At 45.0% G+C, this 23,354-nt stretch overlaps 2 protein-coding genes across 4 annotated transcripts in view; one reads left to right on the forward strand and one right to left on the reverse strand.

The window, feature by feature from the left end:
* Positions 1-8,009, reverse strand: part of FANCD2 (FA complementation group D2) — a 49,749-nt gene extending 41,740 nt beyond the window's left edge. The window contains exons 1-3 of one of the 3 annotated variants that reach the window (XM_066608329.1): positions 7,901-8,009; positions 4,708-4,781; positions 4,010-4,147 (exon numbers count right to left, since the gene is read on the reverse strand). In XM_066608329.1, coding sequence (XP_066464426.1) covers positions 4,010-4,147; positions 4,708-4,768 — 199 coding nt within the window. In that variant the 5' untranslated portion in view covers positions 4,769-4,781; positions 7,901-8,009. The other 2 variants (XM_066608328.1, XM_066608330.1) reach the window with 2 other exon arrangements.
* Positions 8,010-8,170: 161 nt separating this feature from the next.
* Positions 8,171-22,187, forward strand: PNN (pinin, desmosome associated protein). Its single transcript, XM_066608331.1, has 9 exons — positions 8,171-8,338; positions 13,801-13,878; positions 14,510-14,578; positions 14,870-14,942; positions 15,031-15,125; positions 17,015-17,090; positions 19,910-20,065; positions 20,420-20,558; positions 20,703-22,187. The coding sequence occupies exons 1-9, from the start codon at positions 8,226-8,228 to the stop codon at positions 21,995-21,997; spliced, it is 2,094 nt and encodes a 697-aa protein (XP_066464428.1). The 5' UTR covers positions 8,171-8,225; the 3' UTR covers positions 21,998-22,187.
* The last annotated feature ends 1,167 nt before the right edge of the window (positions 22,188-23,354 follow it).

Below are 23,354 nucleotides of genomic sequence, written 5' to 3' on the forward strand. Positions count from 1 at the left end.
ATCAGCTGTCACTAACAGCTGATAACCAGTATCTGCCTCTGACTGATTGCAGAGGCAGGAGACTTAGAGCACCGCCGTATTTTTACAATCGGTGGTCCTCAAAGCCCAGCACCAGCCGCCGTATATATACAGTGGCTGGTCCTTAATGGGTTAAACAAAACAAAAACAAAAACACAAAAAAAGAATATGACGCAAAGCGGACGCCAACCAAAACCATCGCAGTATGCACCCTGTAATCCAAAACTATACATATTATACATAAAAACGAGGAACCCATGGGCAAGAGGAACGCATGAGAAGTTCTCACACATCTGGGACCCCTGGAGACTGTTGAGGAAGGATCTGGTAAAGCCCAAATGACTGCCCGAACGGTATATGGGGTGGGACAATAAGTTTACCCTATATTGTAACAGTGATCTGTATTAGGTTATAAAGGAGCTATACCCCCCTTTACCCTTTTATACCCTCCCTTTTTTCTCTTCTCCCTTTCTTTCCTATTATTTTGTTGTAGGTTAAATAGTTCTGATGATCTTCTGTTTTGCCATGTCTCAATCAAGGCCCAAGACTGTTTTCCTAGGCCTCACTCAGATGTACATGGGTTTTGTGTATATTACCATATTTCGCCACTGAGTGCTAATTGGGAGATTCAAGGAGCGGTCAATGTACCTTCGTTGCACTCTTATGTAAAATGTGATATGTGTTCTTATACAAAGTTCCAATAAAAGAGGATTTAAAAAAAACAAAAACAAACAGGAAACCATTCCCATACTTTATTTTAGCAAAAATATAATAATTAAAAAAAGCTATACATGTTAAAAAAATAAATATTTTTTTCTTTTTAGTTTTTTTAGTAAAAAGCAAAAGTCCGTGAAAAAATAGCCCTATATGTCACAGAAAAAATAAGGCAGTAAAACCATCAAAATCCCTAAAAACTGTTTGGTCTTTTGGGTACAAAACAGCCTGGTCCATAAAGGGGTTTTGTCATTAAAAAAAAAGAAATTCCACACTCACCTATTTCTTCCCCATCTCCTTACCAGATCTTCTCCTGGCTGAGCTTCTCCAGTGCCCTGGTTCAGCTCACCAGACAGCTTGTTATTAAGCTGGCATTCCTCACATTCCTTCCACCGGGTCGGTGAAGGTCAGTTTCCTGTGCTGTAGCGTTCACTGTCTAGGAAAGCATTCTGATCTATTGCAGAGACAGCTCACATGAGCAGTCTTTGAAGTAGATCAGCACTCCCCCTGCTGGTCTGTATCGTAATGTACATTGGCTGGAGGCCATGTAAATAACCGCGCAGGAAAGAGAGGAATCAGCCAGCTGGAGGTGAGGTGACCTACAAGCTGGACAGGAGAAGATGGTGGAGGTGAAGATCAGGTAAGTAGACCGACAGGGGAGCAATAGGCAAGTATAGAATTTTTTTTTTTTTTAATGACAGAACCCCTTTAAGGGGTTAAATTCTACCAGAAATTTATTAATGATATTCTGATTTGGTAGGGGTCTGAAATTGAATTACAAAATGTTATTGACAGTCTTAATAGGAATGATTCGGATCTGAATTTTACTAGTCAAAATTAGTCACACTAAGATAGTAGAGTCAGTCCCGTGAGAAATACAACAGATTTTTTAGGGTGGCTTCACACCTGCATTTGGAGTCCTTTTCAGGCCCCCTGTCCACGGGCGTTGCGGTAGCCGCTGCCCGGGAGCAGGAGCCGGCAGACAAATCTCCGCCGGTCAGCCTATCTGACAGATAGGCTGACCGCGGAGAATCGCGGCAATTCACAGCATGCTGCGAATAACCGTCCACGAGCGGAGAATCTCAATGATTCTCTGCTCGTGGACACGGGGCCAGCGCTTTCCATAGCAACACTATGGAAAGCTGCAGAGGGCGTGATTCGCCGGCGGTTTACTGGACAGGCACCCTAAAACTGATCAGTTTTTAACTCAATGTGGACCGACTACAAACTGAAGGAGAACTGATGCATGCATGCAAATACCTTTTAGAGTAGCTTATTGGTTATGCAGGTCATTGCACACTCCACATGTTTCACTCTGGGAGGCCTGCCAGAGCTCTTCCTCCAAGCCAGCACAATGCACACTCCTGGCTGGCGGCTGGACTTCTATTCCCCCCCCCTGTCCCTCTGAGGTCACCTAGTATTTTGCAGAGTACTGATAAAAAGGATCCATTCAACACTGAAGACAGACTGAAGCCCTACAGGTTGCGTTAAGGTCAATGACAGAGGAAAGTGAAAAACAAAGTGGAAAGGTGCTTTCCGTTTTTTTGGATGGGAACAATAACGCTGCAAGCTGCACTTTTTTCCCCATTCAGAAAAACTGAAAGCGAACCGAACAAAAAATGAGAGCAAAATAATGTATTGCTGTCTATGGGTCCAATTTGCTTCAGCTTTTTAATTTAATAAAAGAATGGAAAACACAGACTGAGGGACAGACGCAGATGTGAAACCACACTTAAGCCCCATTTGTACGCAAAGATGATCACTCAAAATTTGTTCAAAAGTTAGCTTTAATGACAGTTTGAGCGATCATTTTGCATAAGCTTCTAATGGGCACTAATGCCCATTAGTAGCCTACTACCTTCACTTGTATGTAAATGAGCCTCCCTTTGCTGTATGCAGATAACAGCAGGCGCCCTGTTATCTGCATGCAGCCCCTTTGTTCTGTTATAGGACTGCAGCTGAATTTAATGTTATCAGCGCTCCTGTGGAGAATTACAGCTGCGGTCCCTGCTATCAGCTCTCCAGCCGAATGACGGATTTTAAACTCAACTAAAAATCATTGTTCAGACGAAAAGCAAACAATGGTAGCATTTACACGCAACGATTATCGCTCAAATGACATCGTTTGAGCGAATTTTGAGCGAAAAATCGTTGCATGTAAATGGGGCTTTAGACATTTCACAGACCCCTTATCTGTTTATTTTTATCTTGACTTCTAACATCCTTGTTTTTATTCTGTACAGTTTATTGCTATTTTTATTATTTTGGCTTCAGTATTATCATCACACAGCTTATTTTATACGTGATTTTATTTTATAAGTGATTTTAAGTATTTTAGAGATTATGACTTTTTATGCTTCTTCATTTTAGCATATTACATGCACAATTTTGTGCTTCCATTAATAATCTATGTGAAGCCTAGGATCCCATATGCAATCTTTCAAATAAACGCAACTATGCTTATCAGTAATACAAGCGCACATCCATATACTCCCATGGATTTTGGTACGCAATTCCTGTCCTCAGGGCGCAACCGGATTTCTAGGCACACATCACTCCAGGGTTGATTTGCGCCATTTTTGGAAGCTCCAGCAGCATCCTGGGTGTTTTTTCACTAAGGTAAATCTGCTACTGATTTTTATATGACACTGGAGTCTTGTTTTATACTGTATCGCGTTGTAGTGTCTTTATCCCATTACTGTTCAGAATAAACATTCCCGAAGAGAATTCCTGGCTGTTTAATTAGCATATTGAAGGCTAACCTGGATAAAGGCAGACAGCGGGGAACTTCGTTTTACCATGCTCCCTACTAGGAAGTGGATTGCTTTTATTTCCTCATGTACTATTGATGCATTTGGAGGTGTTCATCCCTGAGCACTCGTTTTTTTTTTGTTTCCTACTACCTAGTACAGGGTCTTGTCCGTCTGTCCCAGCCATCCCAGTGTAGGGCTTCGTCTGCCTACCCCAGACCTCCCAATGACAGGGTCTCATGCGCTTGTCTTGGCCATCCCATGAAAAGATTTTGTCTGCCTGTCTTTCTTTGTAGTATGGGGATGTGCCAGCAGGGTGAACAGGGCAAGCATGATCACAGTAAAATACTGGACAGAAAGAACATCATGGGCTAAGGCTGCCAACTTCTCGCATTTCCAGATGCTCTCACCTCTGTTCTAGTTAGAATATAGTCCAGCTTCACCCACTAATTAACAGTGCTCTACCCTAGTTTGCATATTCCTTTACGGGCATGGGTACACAGAAGAATGAGGCTTTCCCTACATACCAAGCTCATTCTGCTGCTCGCCAGACTTCAGGGTGAGTCCAGAAGACTTTAGTAGCTGTACGAAGAGGCTGTCGTCACTGCCTGGTGCCAAATCCTGAGGCTTCTCCTTCTTACTACTCACACGCCGCTTCTTAATCTCTACAAAACAAGTCATGTACAGCCTCAGTGCTCAGACCATAGAGGTACATACACATGGGGGACTCCGCCACGCTCCTCTCACAGACAGTATGTAGGCCCTGAAGACATTATAAGCCCTTCGCACATACACAAAAGGGAAGTGGTGCAGACAACACGTTCACACTGGAGGTTCCACCATGCTCTTCTCACATGTATGGGGGAGTGGTACAGACTACACATATGCACTGGAGCCTCCTCAATGCTTCGCTCACATGCATCGAGGGGAGGGTGTGTTTCACACAAGGGTAGGATGCAGACGACACATACACACAGGAGGCTCCGCCATGTTTTTCACATACACTGGGTGGGGGGTGGTACAGACAATGCATACGCACTGGAGGCTCCGTAATGTTTCTCACATACAAAGGGAGGTGTGGTACAGACAATGCATACGCACTGGAGGCTCCGTAATGTTTCTCACATACAAAGGGAGGTGTGGTACAGACAATGCATACGCACTGGAGGCTCCGTAATGTTTCTCACATACAAAGGGAGGTGTGGTACAGACAATGCATACGTACTGGAGGCTCCGCCATGATCTTCTAGGTTCTCTGATTTTGTTGACCTTCGTCTACTACTCATCTTTGTCTTCTTCCTGGAATGAGAAGATAACAAGCTGATGTCCTGACCTCGACCTCACACATATAATGGAGGGTATCAGTGGCTCCTGTATTCCTCCCACCTCTCCAGTGCAGAGTCACAGACCCATGATTTCAATGAGAGCTGCACTTGCAATTACTAGCACCGGCCACTACAAAGGGGTCGAGCAGCACTTCTGCTCTGACCCTGATGCATCCCGGCGGTAGCCTCCTGCTTAACCCCTTTAAGGTTTCCACCCGACTGGTAATTATATCTACAGGCCGGTGTGGGTAATTATTGTTCACAGGCAATCTTAAAAAATTATTAGAAATGCAGAATGATGTATTTATAACTTGTTTTCAGGCAGCTCAGCCTTCCTCCAGAGTCTTGGGGTTGAGTGCGCTGATGTCCTTATACAGACTGCATGACACTGAGTGATAAACACATCATTCTGCAGGGGAACAATTACTATCGGGGCCACCAAGGGGCAGGCACTGTGACGATTGGGGCCACCAAGGGGCAGGCACTGTGACGATTGGGGCCACCAAGGGGCAGGCACTGTGACGATTGGGGCCACCAAGGGGCAGGCACTGTGACGACCGGGGCCACCAAGGGGCAGGCACTGTGACGACCGGGGCCACCAAGGGGCAGGCACTGTGACGATCGGGGCCACCAAGGGGCAGGCACTGTGACGATCGGGGCCACCAAGGGGCAGGCACTGTGACGATTGGGGCTACCAAGGGGCAGGCACTGTGACGACTGGGGCCACCAAGGGGCAGGCACTGTGACGACTGGGGCCACCAAGGGGCAGGCACTGTGACGACTGGGGCTACCAAGGGGCAGGCACTGTGACGATTGGGGCTACCAAGGGGCAGGCACTGTGACGATTGGGGCCACCAAGGGGCAGGCACTGTGACGATTGGGGCCACTAGGGTTATTACAAATTATATTCCCCGCTTTGAACCCTTCATAACTTACGTTTATTGACACTTAGATACATAAATTTGATACCAATGGAAACAGAAATTATAACATTTTCATTTAGTAAAGCTGTCTATGATGGCAGACATTTTTTGGGCCTCGTTTAGCAAAACTAACAGTAAGATGTCATTGTTGCCCATAACAACCAATCACAGTGCAGCTTTCATTTCTCAAGCTGCTGAGATAAAATGAAAACTGCGCTGTGATTGGTTGCTACGGGCAACAATGACATCTTACTGTTAGTTTTGCTAAACAAGGCCCAAAAAATGTTATTCTGCCGTAGTCGTTGCTAGGGGACTATGAGACAAAATGGCTGCCAACAAAGACAGGAGTTAGTTTTGTATCCTTAATTTCCACATCTACCAGTTATTAGTGTGAAGACCCACCAAGTGGGCACGCAATCCGTAAATGGTATGCCAATTATAAGAAAAAAGGTTGCATCTGTAAGCGAAAGTCATCCGGCCGTCCACCAGTACGCGTGGAAACAGTCCAGTGTGTCTAGACAAGTTTCACGTGAAGTCCACAGAAATCCACCGTCAGAACTAGCAGAGAACTTGACATCCTGCGCAAACGTTTGGGATGTCATCCCTACTGATTTGAGATTGTTACTGGCCCTGAAACAACGACAAAGTGAGGTGGCGTTCCTTCTACGAGAGTCTGCGGATTCTAATGGAAGCCATGGTCTTATGGAATCTTCAGTGTTCAGTGATGAAGCCGTCTTCCACCTTTCAGGCAACAAACACACTGTCAGAAACTGGGGGGGGGGGGGGAGCACCCATAGTCTTACACGAAAGATATGGGCTACTCACCTACGGTGAATGTGTTTTGTGCTATAACCTGTGGGAAGGTGTATGCCCCCTTATTTTTCCATGACGAATCTATCCTGGCAATTCCGTACCTGGACGCTACAGATATGGCTTCCGCCGCGGCCGGAACAGGAAATTACAGGTTTCATCTTCCATAATGAAGTCAGAAGTGAGCTCAGTAGGCGACAACCAAACAGCCTCTGATGTCGAAAACCTTTTTGATGTTGTGCAACAAACCTTTTAGAGTTTCTCACTGATATCAAATTTACGTTTCTGAGTGTCATTACGCCCCAATGTCCACGGTCGGATTTGATTTGCGGAAGATCCACAATTCAAGTGGCCATAGGGAACCATGGGCGTCCGCACCTCAATTAAAACATGTGGATTTGGTTTTTTTTCGGATTCCGCACGCGGAAAACAAATCGCAGCAGGCTTCATTTTAGGGCAGATTCCATGCGATCGGTTTCCTTTGAAGTCAGTAGAAGCCGTCCGATCCTCAGTCTGTCCACAATTGACATTGCGAACAGGCCACAGATTCAAATAAACTGTCTTGGTGGGGAACATTCAGAGTTTTGCTCTGGGGCCCCTGAGTTACGAGTAGCCCTGAAGCACGTGCAATGTAGTCAACAACCCCAATACAGGGGATGTCTGTGGCAGGGGTACAATACAGGAGTCATTGGTGACCGCAACTTAAAGGGGGTTGTCCGGTTAGAACCTCACTTTTTAAGTTATAGCTAAGTCACATAAACCAAACCAGTACTGACCCTCCAGCGATCCAGCCCTGCAGCCATGTGATTCTCCCAGTCCTTGTTGCCAGTGGATGTCATGTGACCGCTGCCTGCCAATGAGACTATAGCATCACAGGCCATTCTCCTGACATCAGCACTTATACCCTGGGCACCACAATGCCAAGATTTCAGAATGGTGACAATGCAGCCTGCGACTGGCAGTGGTCAGCTGACTTATGCTGTCAACAGACACTAGGAAGGTCACCTCTCTGCAGCGCTGAGAAGGGTAGAGAATTTTAAGTTTAACTAGTGAGTTTCTAGCCAGACAGCCCCTTTAATACAAGGGATCTCAGAGCACAGCGCCACTATACAGAAATGGTGACTGCCAATTGTCAGCTCATTTATACATTACCACGTGGCAAGAGGAGGTAATAAAAAAAAAAATCATACTTGGTAATAAACCACGCCCCCTTTTTTCCCTGGCGGGCGTTTTTGGTGGCACCCCTATCTGTACTGCATTCTGCCATCCCTTACCTACAACTGAGTGACCCCCCAATAGGACGGAAATACCACCGGCAGCACTTAGTACCCACAGCTCATCCCCGCTCTCTGCGTCTTACCTTTCCCGCGCTTCTCCCTTCAACCAATCACTGCTCAAGTTTCACCTGACCCCTCCCCCTAAAGCTACGTTCAGACCGCTGAATTGGCGACGCCTAAAGCGTCGAAACTACATTTCCCGTGAGCCCTCAGCAGCACGGAACACGTCAGCAGACCTATCCTTCACAGCAGAGTCGCCACTCCCCTTCCTTCTAATTGGTCCGAGAGGTCTGGGCGCGATTCTCCTACGTCATTTCCGCTGGTATATACTGAGGTTCCATACGAGGTCATCTGGTTTTTTTCTCTTTATTACCCGGAAGTGGTTCTCGAGCGAGTTGGGCGGACAAGATGGCAGTTGCCGTGCGCACTTTGCAAGAACAATTGGAAAAGGCGAAGGAGAGTCTGAAAAATGTGGACGAAAATATACGGAAACTGACCGGCCGCGACCCGAACGATGCCAGGTATGGAGGCGGGGGGAGCGGCAGGAGAGGCCGGGCTGCGAGCAGACATGAGGCGCATGGCCCGACAGCAGCCTGCACGTCCAGGCGGCGTGGGGAGCGGCCTGCGCTCCTACTAGGGGGAATGTAGTAGTGAGGGCGTGTTGTTAGTGCTCTGCGCCATGTGCCTCCTACCACGCTGGCTGACCTTGCTAGGGGCGCTGCACTTATCTCATGGACGTTTGATAGTTTTTTCAGTATCTGCTCTCTGTTATCAGCCAGTTCAGATATTATCCTGTAAGTGGTTTAGGGTTGACTGTAGTCTCCCCAATGGAGGAGGTACATAAGTCTGTGAAAGCTGTAGTAGCAAATTTACTTCCCCGGCATCATGGCTGTGGTTGCCGTGTTGTGCGTCTAATGATGACTGATGGGACACGGTACAGCCCGCCATGACACCTGCACAGCTTGGGGAAGAATACACCCGGTGGATATCTAGCTGGAGGTCCCATGCGGCTCTGCTGTTCTAGCTGCAAGGAGGTGTTCCATGTCAAGTGGTCTGATGCTCCCCACCTGGTTCACAATTTGTGTATTACACGCCCATGGTATCACAAATTTCTCTTATGGTCCTACAGCTAATGGTTCCTGAGATAAACACCTTCCTTGGGGGGGGGGGGGGGGTGTTCTCTGCAGGTGCGTGCACAACAATGAATAAAATACCTTTTTTTTCCCCGCTATTAAACTTAAAACTACATGCTCATAAAAGCTAAAGGCCGCCTGCAGACGGTCGGATCCGGCTGCGAGAATTCTCGCCGCAGGACCCGACCTGAGCGCCTGCAGAGAGCAGCGTGACACTCACCCACTCCCGCAGCTCCGACTCTTTCATGTGCCGACAGCTGGCGCATGCGGAGCCGGTGGCCGGCGAGTGACGTTTCTGTGCGGGGCTTTGCGAGCCCCTCACAAAACTAGAGCATGCCGCCATTTGTTTGCCACGCAAGATTTCGCGCAGACAAACCGCGGCCGTCTGCATAGGACTGCGTGTTGTAATGCAATCCTATGCAGGTGTGTACGGGCAGAAGTTCTGCGGAGAATCCCGCCGTGGAATTTCTGCCCGTCTGCAGACGGCCAAAATTGGAGGTCCTGCACCACTTCTTATGCTAAGTTTAATAGTGCCATCTTGAACTTTTTGCACCAAAGCTAACTTGAAAACTTTGCTCAAACGATGCCTTAAAATCTGTCGTTCTCCGCAAAAGTAAATTTGGATCCCTGTAGCATCCAAAAGGGGACACGAACCTGATATTTGTGCCACGTATTATACCAGTGGTAGTCACTATTTTGGTGAATGTTCAGCTCCTGAAGACCTACAGGCACTTCACAGCAATCCAAATATGTCATTGTTTATAAGGCCTCCTTCACACGGGCGACAAAGTCGCGTGATTTTGTAGCATTGCTACGATGCTACAAATCGCATGTATGAGAAGCCCGTGGTTTCCTATGGGTTCCTTCACACAGGAGATGTTTTGTAGCATGCTACAAAACGACACACAAACCTCGCAGGTCCGGCGATATGCTCGCAACACACGAGGTTTTGTAGCCCATGTTTCTCTGGAGCCTTCCTCTCTGTTGCATCGCATCGCACGAAAACGCGGTTTGCATGCGATGCAACTTTGACAGTAGCAGATGCTACAAAGTCACGTGATTTTGTAGCGTCACATGCGACTTTGTAGCGCTACAAAATGGCGGCATTACTGAGAGAAAATCGCAGCGATATCGTACGGTACAGCGATGCAATATCGCTGCGATGTTGCCCGTGTGAAGGAGGCCTAAAGGTTTGACAAATTATACCCACACCATTGGTGGCATTGCAAAATGGGAAAACTTATCTAATAGAGGAAAAAAATCCTCTTTCCCATACCGATAGTATCAGTAAGTAAAAAAATTTTAGCTACCTTTTTTTCTAATTAAGCTTGAAAAGTGGTAACTCAATTATTGTAAACCATGACATATTTGATGGATTGCTGTGAAGTGCCTGTAGGTCTTCAGGAGCTGAACATTCACCAGGATAGTGACTACCGCTGCAGCAGTTAAAAACGGGGATAAACCCTGTTAAAGGATTTTGGTGCAGTGAATGCATTTTTCTGATGCTTGGAAACTACTTTTGTTGGGCAAAATAATTATTTATCTTTTTAGTGCATTTATCTGCTTTAGGCCTCCTGTCCACAGGCATTGCAATGCCGCTGCCCGGGCGCAGGAGCAAACACACGTTTCTCCGCAGGTCAGCCTATCTGACAGGCTGCCCGCGGAGAATCGGGGCAATTCGCAGCTATGGAAAGCTTCAGACAGAGTGATTCGCCAGGGATTTACCACCGGCGAATTCACAGTCATGGACAAAGGGGCCTTAGGCCTCTCACACAGCCCGCAGAAATGCAGTGTTTTTCAGCGCTGCGTTTACTGCACTTTCCGCAGCACTGGCATGTGTTATGCTAACTTTTTGGCTGCGTTTTCAGCACAGCTGAAAATGCAGGCAAGGAAGCTGGAAAAAGTCACCTGCCCTCCAGGCAGGCTGCCGGGCACTTGTTAGCGCCGAGAGAGTGTCTTTTGCTGTTATAGGGGTTTGAAGACCCCCTTCCAGCAAGGAATTGCTCTGATTGGCTGAACCAGTGTTGGATGCACCAGTCACAGCCATTCATTGAATGGCTCTGATTGGTTCGAGTGCTGGCTCTGACTGGCTGTTCCAGTGCTTGAGGAACCAATCAGAGCAATCTCTTGCTGGAGGCTGGGGCTTCAAACCCGTCACTAGCAAAAGATGCTCTGTTGCTGCTGACTAGTGCCCAGAGCTCCGGAGAGCAGTGGGACAGACCTGTATGGCACCTGCTATGTGAGCATTTATTTTTTATTTTTTTGGGGTAGTGCAGCTTGCGTTTAGTGCTGTCCAAAATGTGGTACCTAGTTGTGCCATGTTTTCAGCAGCACTGAAACTACTGCCCATTCAATGGGTGACGCTTTGCTGAAAACGTCCAAAGATGGAACATGCATGCATCGCTGTCAAAGCGCAAAGTTGAAGATGCTGCGTTTTGACACTTGTGTGAACAGCCCCATTGAACTGAATGGGAGCGTTGTACAGCGTTTAGCTCAGCGCTGAAAAGGCAGCGCTAAACGCTGTGCAAAAACGTACATGGGGGAGGCCTAACTGTTGCACAGGAAAATGGAGAAAGTCCAGTGTTGGGCTAAAAGCTTTAAGTCTTTATGATTAAGGGCAACATGCCTACTTGAAATGGGTAAGACAACCCATGTTCTCTGTTCCTTCATGTCGGTCTGGATCATCTAATAAAGACTGAAGGCTTTTAACCCAACACTGGACTTTCTCCGTTTTTTTTTTGTTTTTTTTTCCCAGCCAGTCCGTGTGTGGGAGCGTCTGCATAGGAGCTGGTTTCTGGTTTGCATTTGTGCCGCTCTAACTGGTACAACACATCCATAGATTCAATGGGGCTTCGCAGGCGAGCGCTGAAACACATCACTTCTAACGTGATTTTTTAAATTTTTTTTTAAGCAGTGTCTGCTCTATCTTTGTGCGTTTTGGTGCTTTTTATCGCACCTCATCACAATGATGGGGTGTCTTAAAAAGCGCTGTGATATACATGTGCGATAGTGGCCTAAAGGCCCATTTAGGCAATGATTATCTCTCAAAATTCGCTCAAAAGCCGTCTTTTAAACGATAATCGTTGTCTAACTGCATTGACATCGTGCAGTCTTCATTATCCCGTCGCTCATCATCTTTCAGCATGCTAAAAGACAACGATCACTATTGTTTCAGCTGTATCCTGCTTCCTGGACACAGGTGGGGTATGAAGAACAGAGGTCCAACTGTGTTTTTCATACTCCTCACGGAGCGCATAGCTGTATACCAGCTGAGTGCTCGGTGAACAGCCGGGGTATGAAGAACACAGCAGTCGAGCTGTGTTCTGCATACTCCGCTCGGAGCACTCAGCTGTATAACAGCTGGATGCAGAAGACAAGCGGCCCCACTTGTCGTCTTCTGCATACTCCGCTCGGAGCGCTCTGCTGTATAAAAGCCAGGCGCTCTGAGCAGAGAATAACTAGATGCAGAAGACAAGCGATCACCTTGCACTTTGGGGGATGCAGAAGACAAGCGGGGCCGCTTGTCTTCTGCATCCAGCTGTCCCCCACTCGAAGCGCCCGGCTGTTATACAGCCGAGTCCTCTGAGCGGGGGATGCAGAAGACAAGCAGGGTGGCCCTGCTTGTCTTCTGCATCCAGCTGTTCTCTGCTCAGAGCGCCCGGCTGTTATACAGCTGAGTTCTCCGAGTGGGGTATGAAGAACACAGCTGGACAGCTGTATTCTTCATACCCTGCCTGTCTTCAGGGAGCAGGATACAGCTGAAACAATAGTATCAGCTGTATCCCGTTGTGAATTCCTGATAACATTTTGCTGATCTTTCACCATGCTGAAAGATCATCGACGGCTTGACGAAAACTGCACGATGTCAGTGCAGTTAGACATAGCGAGCGAAAATCGTTGTCTAAAAGGGCCTTAAGTTGTGTATTTGTTTTTTTTATTCTGTGCCAGCAGTGACTTTGTAGATTGAAAGGTAAAATGTCTTTTCTGAGACTCCAGAATTGATGATCTATTCGCAAACCCTTTTACACATTCACGATTATCATGCACATCATTCATTAGATTGAGCGGTTTGCACTATAATTGTGCAGTGTGAACACGTAGTAAAAGACCGATCAGGGAGTAAATCACAGATCAGACCTCAAAACCGTTGGTCTGCTGCTGCATCGTTCACTTGTGAATGGAGGCAGGTGGAGCGATCATCGCTGGGGCGTCTCTTGGGCATTTTAGTACCTGACAGATATCGGGGATTAGGAGAGGTCATCAATAACTGATCTCTGCAGATCAGCACTTAAGATCAGCTGTTTTATAAGGCTTTCGTGTTTAGCCAATGGCTACGTCTGGTTTCTCAGTCCTGTGACTTCACATTCATTCATGGTGTGAGAGCAGCGCGGTTCCATTCAGATAAATGTAGTAAAAAATGTACAACTAAGCCAAGGCCTCTTCACTATGTACTAAGTGCCATGAACTGTTTAAACAGCGGATCAGCAGTGGTCAATCCAGTTCTGTTTTGCATAACACATTTCCTTCCTAGTCATTTAGTGTTTTTATGTCAACTTTTTATAGTTTTTCCCCACAATATCACTCTACTGATAACCTTCTACAATAATACCTTAGGATCTAAAGGGCTTTTCCCAGTGTAGTAAGTGCATTTTGACATCCCTATGCTACCCAGGAGACCCCCATAACTGTAATTCCCACTGATGCATAGGAAAAAAGGGGCTGAACTGCCATACCCCCCACTTATACTGAAGGCATATGGATGGCTTGTCATGAGAGAATCCTGTGTAAATGTGCTGAAATAAGTTATGCAATGTTTCATGTGTATTAAGCTTTTTTTCTTTTATTTCTAGGCCAGCACCAGCAAGGCGGATGACTATCACAGGCCTAAATGTCGTTGGAGGTAGAGGCCGTGGTGGCATTGTGCTGCGGTAATTACCATTTCAATTTATAAGGGATTATTTTGTTAACTTTTTACCACTTGCTTGCAAATGTGTCTTGCGTTTCTGTTGGACAATATATCTTGCACTATTCTCTGCATCTAAAAATGGGAAAATGCCACAATTTTCAAGGGGTTGGCCACTTTTACGATTATCTTTACAGATGTGTGTAAATGGTGTGTCTTTTATATTTACTAATACAGCCTTCGTGTTCCTGACATCCAGTACCTGTGCTTGTGTAGATGGCAGGCACGCTTTCAGTGGAGGTGGCCTTATGATATATAGGGGCATGTGATCTACACGTGAAAGCCATCTTATGGATGGGACCACCATTCAGAGGAGATAGGAGGTTTGAATAATATTGGGACACATCGGTACAGATTACCTTAAAGGTGGTTGCCCACCTTCAAGGTTACACCGGCTGATTATCTCTTGCTTTCCTATGCCTGCATGATAAGAATGATACGCGTACGAGTTATCGCTCAGATTGTGCAGACATTTACACTGAATTATTATTCAGGTTCCTGCGAAATTCTGAATGATTGTTCTGTGTAAACGGGCCCTTAGTCACATCATGACTTCTTAGTGAACAATGTTTTCACTTTTTTTTTTTAATCTGTAGGCGTGGACTCTCAGATGGAGGAGGAGGACCCCCAGCCAAACAACGGGACTTTGAAGGCGCATTGAGCAGGTAAAGTCTATTTCATATTTGGCTTCTAAAATTTTGTTCATACAGTATAGTTTTGATACTTTGTCCAAAGCAAAACACAATCAAAGTAAAGCATAGCACTAATTCCCTAGATTGCAGCACAATGATCTAAATTACTAGTCCTTGGATTGTATGTACCCTCGAATTATAATATAGGCTGTTATTTGCTGCATGTTCACAAATTATTTTATATTGCGTTTTGTTTTCTTCTTTAAGCAATTTCATTAAAAAAAGATGCTTGTGGCTGCTAATTAACTTCAGTTAATATTTCAGGCTGGGTGGGGAGCGTCGGCAGAGGAGAGAGTCACGCCAGGAAAGCGACGCTGAGGAAGAGGATGATAAGAAAGTAAGATCTTAGTGTCATTATTTATAGCATCTACAGTTCACTTCTTCACTAGCCTAATTCTATTGTATTTGTTCTTTATTAAATGTAGCCAGCGTTGCAATCCTCGGTTGTTGCTACCTCCAAAGAACGTACACGCCGGGATCTTATACAAGATCAGAACATGGATGAAAAAGGAAAGCAAAGGTAGAATTTTCTAAGATTATTTATTAGAAATAACTTTAGCTATTCTTTTCAGATGGTATATAGTCATCTGCTTAAAGAGGTGTACCTGTGTAAGTAAATACATAGACTGATCCTGGCTCACAATTTTGCATAGTTAACCCTTTCCAATCCACTGTCTGACCTCTGAAGACATTATGATTTAAGGCTGTACAGCTCCAATGTTGGAAGACATATGTTGGGGTTCTCTTACTGTATATTGCTTGCCTCTGCTGTCGGAGCCTATTCAATGTTTCACCGCATGCAGTACTGGCTTTAGCCAGCATATAGCGCCGTTGTATAATGGCAGAAAAAGAGTAAGCCCTCTAGGAAAACCAGGATACAAATTGGATTGGAAAGGGTTAAGACTTAAACTATCTTGGCGTTCTTTACTAGTTCTGTGTCAAGAACTTTCCCATTTCTTTCATTCTGAAAAATCACGTTTTCAGCACAGACTATACAGAAATCTAATGTTAGGAACCTTAAAGAGGTTTGCCAAGGAAATAATAATTTTTGGAGGGGCTGGCTAGGCTGTAAAAGAATACATACTTGCCTCACCTGATCCCCCCCACCACTCCTGTTCTGATGGTGCTCAGTCCCCTCCTGCAATCACGACACCTTTACAACAGAGACACGCTGCTGCAGTAGCCATTTACAAGCTTGCTCTTGTCACACTTCCTGTGTCAGGATGTCATTGCCTCAAGAATTGGAAAGTGACAGGGAATAAACATCCTTGAAACATTGGGTAGTTTGTGTTTTTTGTTTTTAAAATATTTTTAGAGCATGCTGAGTACTTTCTATAAAAATATTTTTTTTCACCCGGAGACGGCCTCTTGAACTGTTTCATTGCATATGAGCCCAGCTAAGCTGTTGCTTTGAGGAGAGGGTCTTTCATCACTGCACAAGCATAGTGGTGGCAGTGCAGGAATAATGCACAAATGTGTCAGTACTAGAATAATCAATGTAAATACAGCACTTCATTCATACACACAGCAGTGTAACCGTACCGGGCTATTGCGCAGAAAAATTTCACTGTGTACTAATGATATCGCCGGTATAGGATACACAATGTCACAGTAGTGGGATAATTCATAGTGCTGGTACGGAATAAAGAATCCCCACTTAATAGGAGTGTGGAAAATAAGGCTCCATTGAAATTTTTTCACTCCAATCATCCATGATCTGTAATTTACTCCTTGGGGCTCCTTTAGGCCTCATGCCCACGGCTGGATCTGATTCCACCTGCGGGCCCCCCCCCTACCCAGAGACGCCATACTCCTGTCTGGGTCCACCGCCAGTGTCTTGGCCGGTGTGTATGACGTGCCGACGCTGGGCTATGGCGCAGATTCCCACGATACGTTCGCAGTACTCATCATGGAAGTATCTCGGGACGGACTGTTTCCATTGACTGCAATGGAAGCCATCCGTGCGCCCTCCTCCCCGCACGAAATAGAACATGCTGCAATTCTCCCCCTCGAGCAGAAAATTGCAGTTGATTTCCACTCTTGGGCGGGGGAGAATCTTTTAACATAGCATGTCTATGGACTGACTTTGCTGCGGAATTCGCGGTGGGCGTCTGACCGCAAATTCCGCAGCGATAATCTGTCCGTGGGCCTTTGTTGGACTCCGCCTGCAGTACCAAAATAAAGGAAGATGTACGCACTTTCCCTTTTGCCCTATTGCTCTTATTCTGCCAGCACTTTGTTTCCGCTGGTCTTCAATTCTAGTTGATGAGCTGGCCGTGGTGTTTAAATATCTCTTCATTAGCTTTCTTACCAACCCAATCTAGCTAACAATTTAAAAATTGCACCCTTGTTTTTATCCTGATGGAAAAACCATTAACCTCTAAACATTAATTTTTTTTTTCTCCCCAGAAATCGGCGAATATTTGGCCTGTTGATGGGTACTCTACAAAAATTCAAACAAGAATCTAATGTTGCCACAGAGAGAGTAAGTGTTTTTTTTTTTTCATTAATAAGGAAATGCTGTTGTAAAAATGTCATTGGGCCAGCACTTCTATAACTTTTTGCCATCACGGGATGTCAGTTTTATATTAATGTAGTTAGTTTAGTGTGATCAATGCATTTGTGTAGTGTCCGATCCTGGCAGTATAAAAACACAGAAGTTTCTGCTGTGATCCTCTATCCTATGGTCCCCCACCAATTTTTTTTTTCTTTTGTTGCATAATAAATCTCTATCTTTGCTATGGCCCACATGAGTTTTACTGCAGAAGAGGCTTACTCAACAATGTCTTGAGTCACTGCTAGTAAGGATTACATGAAAAATTGTTTGGGAATTGGTGCCCCCACTACTGGACTAGGGTTACCACCTTTACCTAGATGGTTTTTTTGTTTTGTTTTTTTTTTAAATCTTCTCCTATTCCAGAGCCTTGCTTCCAGAAACTGCAGCATTGTAGCATGGTTAGGGGAAAAAACCTGAAAAGCCTCCCCAAGGCGCTGCTTTGGCAAATTCTCATTAGGGGAAAGGGCAAGACACTATACAGCAACAAATTTCATAAAACACCTGTGGACTCAAAATGCTCACTATACCCAAATTCTGTAAGGGGGTAGTTTTCAAAATTGAGTCACTACTTGGGGATTTCAAATGTACTGATACCTCAAGGGCTGCAAACACAACACAGCATCAGAATCATTCCAGCAAAATCTGCATTCCAACTGCCAAAGCCAAACAGCAGTTTATTTCTACATATGGGATATTGCTAAAAACTACAGAGTCCGGGTAATAAAATTTGTGAGTTTTGTATCTCTGCTAACTCCTGCTGTTGTAGGAAAAATAATTGTTTTAAATTGAAAATTCTCCCCCCCCCCCCCCCCCCAAAAAAAAGCCTTGTCATGTTCTAATTTCAGATGCACTTTACTGTAATTCCTGCGAAACATCTGAGGCTGAATTTACATGGACATTATTCGGCCACATTTTCACGCCCAGCTGATATACGCTGCCCCTCTGATGTATTGGTTTGCATCAGTTCACTTGGGCGTATTCGCACGGCGTAAAAGTGGCCAGCCAAGATAGCACATTTCGGCTGGGCGCTTTTACGCCAGCGGATACATAGACTGCTATGGAAGCCTATGACAGCTTCTGGAGAAGGGAAGTAGGAAGGAGTACAGGAACTTGACTGCTAAACCCCCTCCTCCGCCCCTTGCTGGCTTTTTGCAATGGGAAGGGGGCAGGAGCTAGTTGCTAATGTCCCGCCCCCACCCATTGCTGGCTGCTGACATGGGGCAAAGGAGGCAGGAGCTTAGCACACTAGCTCCCGCCCCATCCCTTCCCTTGGTCAGAACAGAGCTTCTGGATTTTTTAATCTCTGTGATAAAAAAACAGATGAGAAAACTCTTAACAATTTCCAGTATCTCTAAACTGTTAGGGATAGGGGAGACATAGAGCTTAAAGAAATATAATTTTCCATTGTTTGAATTCTCCTGTATGTTGCTGATGGGCAGCTATTCCTATATGCGTAGGGGTACATTGTAAGCTGCTGATTACAGCAGTTTTTAAAGTACATGTAGCTTCTAAAAGGCCTTTTACATTCAAAAAAATGAAGATGTATATTCCGGATGTCAGCTTCTCTAGCCATTTGACAGCTTCATGTAGACATGACTGGTCTGGTTTAAAGAAGCACTCCCATGAAAACGCATTTTTTTCCGTCCCTTTTTTCCCCCTCTCCTGATTGCCCTTCACAGTCTGGAGGTCATCTCTGCATATTGTAGGGTCTTCCCTGCAGTGCAGCCTCCTGTCTGATGCTTATCAGGCACTATCTTGATGTTTTAATAGGGTTTATTCTGCTGGCCACAGTTAACAGCAAAACACGCCAGGTTTTGAGTTTGTTTTAGTGATGTCAATAGAGGAGCAATATTCAGGTTAAAGCTCCGAGCGGGATCCCTGGTTATATAAATTCCAAGATATTTAAATTGGTAAGTAACCGGCAAATTGTGGAATACGTCTCCCATCTGCCAGCCCTAGAGTCTTGGAGGCATAAAGGTTGACTTCTGCCAATTAATGCGCAAGCCTGACCCCCACACCCCCAAACCAATCTATCAGGGAAATGGCCAATGACAAGGTGTTCCGAGGTTCTAACATGTATAGTATTAAGTCATCTGCATCTCTCTAGATCAGATCGTTATACCTTTATATGATACATGTTGCTGAATCATTAGAGCCAGAGGCTCTATGGCAATAGCAAACGAGGGGGGTGAGTGGACAATCCTGCCGGGTGCTCCTGTGTAGTGAAAAGGAGGTGGAAGTCAGACAGTTTAGCACAACCATGGCTACCAGAGATTTATCACTATCTTGATGTTGGTTGCATTTTCACACCAATCCCAAGATGCATAGCTACTAGCTAATGCTGTTCTGATACCATTTCTGCCACCTGGGGGGATAGCCTATTTAGGTGAATTTAGATGTTAATGATATTTGCACTAACGAACATACGTATACAGTCAGAGGATGAACTATCATCATCTTAGTTATACCTGTGTGACAGGAGCCTCTAATCAGCAGTAATGTGATAGGAGTTACTGTTCACTTGAAAACATGTGTGATGCTGGCCAGAGGAAGCTCTACTGGTGATCCCATTCGGAGAACATAGATTAGAAATTTCCATGGGGTTCACTATGAGGGATGACTAAACAAGAAGGGAAGGTGTGGGAGGATATATATATTTATATGATGAATGAAAAAAATAAAAATGAGGAGAATGCTTCTTTAATCCTGTAACTGTCTGCATTATAATTACTCTTATTGGCTTACAGCAAAAAAGACGACAAGAAATTGAACAAAAGCTTGAAGTACAAGCAGAAGAAGAGAAGAAACAGGTGGAAAATGAGAGGAGAGAACTTTTTGAGGAAAGACGTGCCAAACAGACTGAATTGCGACTATTGGAACAGAAAGTTGAACTGGCACACTTGGTGAGTAAGGCCCCCTGTCCACAGGCGCATGCGAAGTCCCGTGGCAGGAGCCGCCGCTGGTCAGCCCTATCTGATAGCTAGGCTGGCCGTGGAGAATCGGGGTAATTCGCAGCATGCTACGAATTGCCCGCCGCGAGTGGAGAATCGCAATGATTCTCCGCTCGTGGACAGGTGCTGGCGCTTTCCATAGCAATGCTTTCCATAGCAATGCTATGGAAAGCGTTCGGCGTGATTCGCTGGCGGTTTACAGCCGGCGAAATCACGCCCGTGGACAGGCACCCTAAAGGAATTATATCTACATACAAGTTTATACCTGTTAGCTCTTATTGTTTCTAAAGTATTTGTTTATTTCAGCAAGAAGAATGGAATGAACACAACGTGAAAATTATCAAGTATATAAGAACCAAAACCAGACCCCACCTGTTCTACATACCTGGTAGAATGTGTCCACCAACTCAGAAGTTATTTGATGAGTCGCAGAAAAAGCTGAATTGTAAGTTCACATGTTCATTGAGTAGTTCTTAGGTGCCTAGTATAGTTTTTGGCCTGCAAGAGCCTTTTGCCTGTGTTAGTCTTTCATAAAACTATAAAATACATTTTCCGATTTTAAGATCTTACCATTCCTCCTTCGTTTCAGCTATATTTGAAAATAGACGAGCTGATTTTGCAGAACAGTTGAATAAAATGGAAGCTAGGCCTAGGCGCCATTCCATGAAAGAGAAAGATCAAGAAAAGAAGCACGACGATGAAAATGAAGAATTGAAGGAGGATCCAGAAGATGGTAAGGTGGCTCGGCATGAGATAGATGAGGAGACAGGTAACCTGCCTAATGACATAGAGATGGAGGACACGTTTGAGGAAGAGAAGGATGTTAGCATTAATTTAAAAGATGTAGAAGTGGTGCAGGAGAATAGACTTATGGAAGATGGTGATGATTCTAAGGCTGAGGAAAAAATTGAGGAAGAGGGTAGGGTTGAGGTTGAGGAGCCACAGATTAGTAAATGGGAAGAAAGGGAGACTGAGCTTGAGGAGGAGACAAAAGATGATGAGGAAAGAAGAGACAACATGGAGGAAGAGGAGCATCAGCAGGCAGTGGATATTAGTCTGACAAACGTTTTTGAAGCATGCGATGATATTAACCATAGTAAGGAAGTAGAGAGTGAGGAGAGAGCTGAGGATCAGTTAGAAACTAAAGTTCACGAGGAAGCGGATATGCAAACAACAAATGAGCCTGAATCTGAAATAGATACAGACCCTGTAGAAAAACAAGAAAAGGAACGACAGCCAGAACTTATGTTCCATCCACCAGCTCATTATGAGCCCCAGACAAGGCTAGAATCCCATTACCGAGTAGAAGAGGAGCCTGAAAAAGAAGAAACTGCAGTAACAAATGTAAATCCAAAGCCCCAAAAAGAGCAGACCCAGATTACCACCTCAGAACCTAAAGGAAAGCATAGAAGTAGAGGAAGAAATAAGAACAAAATAAACAAAAGCAGAAGCCGGAGTAGTAGCAGCAGTAGTTCTAGCAGTAGTTCCAGTTCAAGCAGTAGTGGAAGTAGTTCTAGCAGCAGCAGTAGTCAAAGCAGTTCAAGCAGTAGTAGTAGCAGCAGTGGGAGCAGCAGCAGGGATAGCAGTAGCAGCAGTAGTAGTAGCAGCGAAAGTCGAAGCCGGAGCAGAGGGAGAGGAGGGCATGTCAGAGATGAGAAACGCAGGAGAAGTGTTGAGAGGAAGCGAAGAGAAAGAGAAACTGCTGGAACAGAGAGGAGTCACAAGTCTTCTAAAGTCAGTAGCAGAGACGCCAAAGGATCCAAGGAGAAAGGCTCATCAAGGTCTGACCGGAAGAGGACTGTTTCTGAAGGTAGCCGGTCAGGCAAAAGGCCGCCCAGAAGTGAGCGAGATCGTAAATCAGACAGAAAAGAGAAAAGACGTTGACCAGACTGTGGTCTGAACTGTAGTAGAATATGGTGCTGCCTTAACAATAGCATGGTACTAATTGTTTAGGAAAGCACAATGAATTTATTTTTGTTTTACTTTTTTGCATAGTTTTTGTAATTTGGTGGTTTAACAGAGGTGTAAGCTCAAAACATCTTCAAATAAAACTCTTAAGGATTTTTTTCCAGTATCTTTGCCTCCTTTTATTTGCTAGCGGTAACTTGATGCATACTTTTTTTTCCTGTTCTATATCTAACATACAAGAATACATCAAGAACCCCCTGTAGATGATTGACAGATAGTGTTGGCTAAAATTATCCTGTATTAAAAGGTAGTCCTAGGATATTTTCAGTTGACTGGTAAGAATTGTCTTAACTCTGTGTGTATAACTTTATATCCTTTTACCCTACCATCCTTTAATGAATACAAATACCATCAGTATTTTAAAGGTTAGCATAGAAAGTGATATAAATGTGACATTGTTATCCTCTATCTCAGTGGAGACCACTCGATGGCTCTGCGTTCTGTGAAAAATGTTTCTGCATTTGGTCTGAGCAACATCTCAGGGTGACCTTATAATTATCAATAGACAAATGGTTTACGTACAGATTTTGTTTTATTTAGTAAAACATGTTTGAAGTATGGTACATTTTAAGTCTCTGACATAGCCAAATTTTTGTCTTTCCTTGTATGTGAAAATTTTTGTAAGACCAATTGCGATTGTTCGGCTGTCATGTGCAAATAAATAACTTTTGACTAGCAATGGGCTATTTCCGTTTGTTAAGACACAAACTTGGTGTGGGTTGTCTCTAGGTTAGAAAACAAGGCTGCTTTCTTCCAAACATAGGGCCACCCATGCCAGTGTGGTATTGCAGTTCAGCTCCCTTGAAGTGAATGGGATCTGAGCTTCAAATCAGACACTACCTACAGACAAGGGTAACACTGCTTGTTAGAAAGCAGTGGACAACTCTTTTAAGGGTATACGCATACTGGGTGGATTTTTCTGCTGTGAAAACGCAGCCTTGAGCTGCCTGTACACGGCCGGGTGGGATCCCGCAGTGGAGTTCGATCAAGTTCCTGGCCAGCGTATCTGTCCGTTGTCTTCCTGTGCTGCGGGTGTGCCGGCCAGCGCGCACATGCGCAGTCCAGATTACAGCAGAATGGCCAGGGGACTGCAATAATTGCAGGATGGACCGTTTCCATTGACTTCAATGGAAGCTGTCCGTGTGTGCCCCACACAAAATCGCAGCATGCTGCAATTTCTCCCCCGTGAGCGGAAAATTGCAATCTATTTCCGCTCGTGGGCAGGGATCGCGTATTGTCATAGAATGCTATGACTGGATTTGCTGCAGAATCC

Source organism: Eleutherodactylus coqui, chromosome 6 (genome assembly GCF_035609145.1).
Source record: "Eleutherodactylus coqui strain aEleCoq1 chromosome 6, aEleCoq1.hap1, whole genome shotgun sequence".
NCBI classification, from domain to species: Eukaryota; Metazoa; Chordata; class Amphibia; order Anura; family Eleutherodactylidae; genus Eleutherodactylus; species Eleutherodactylus coqui.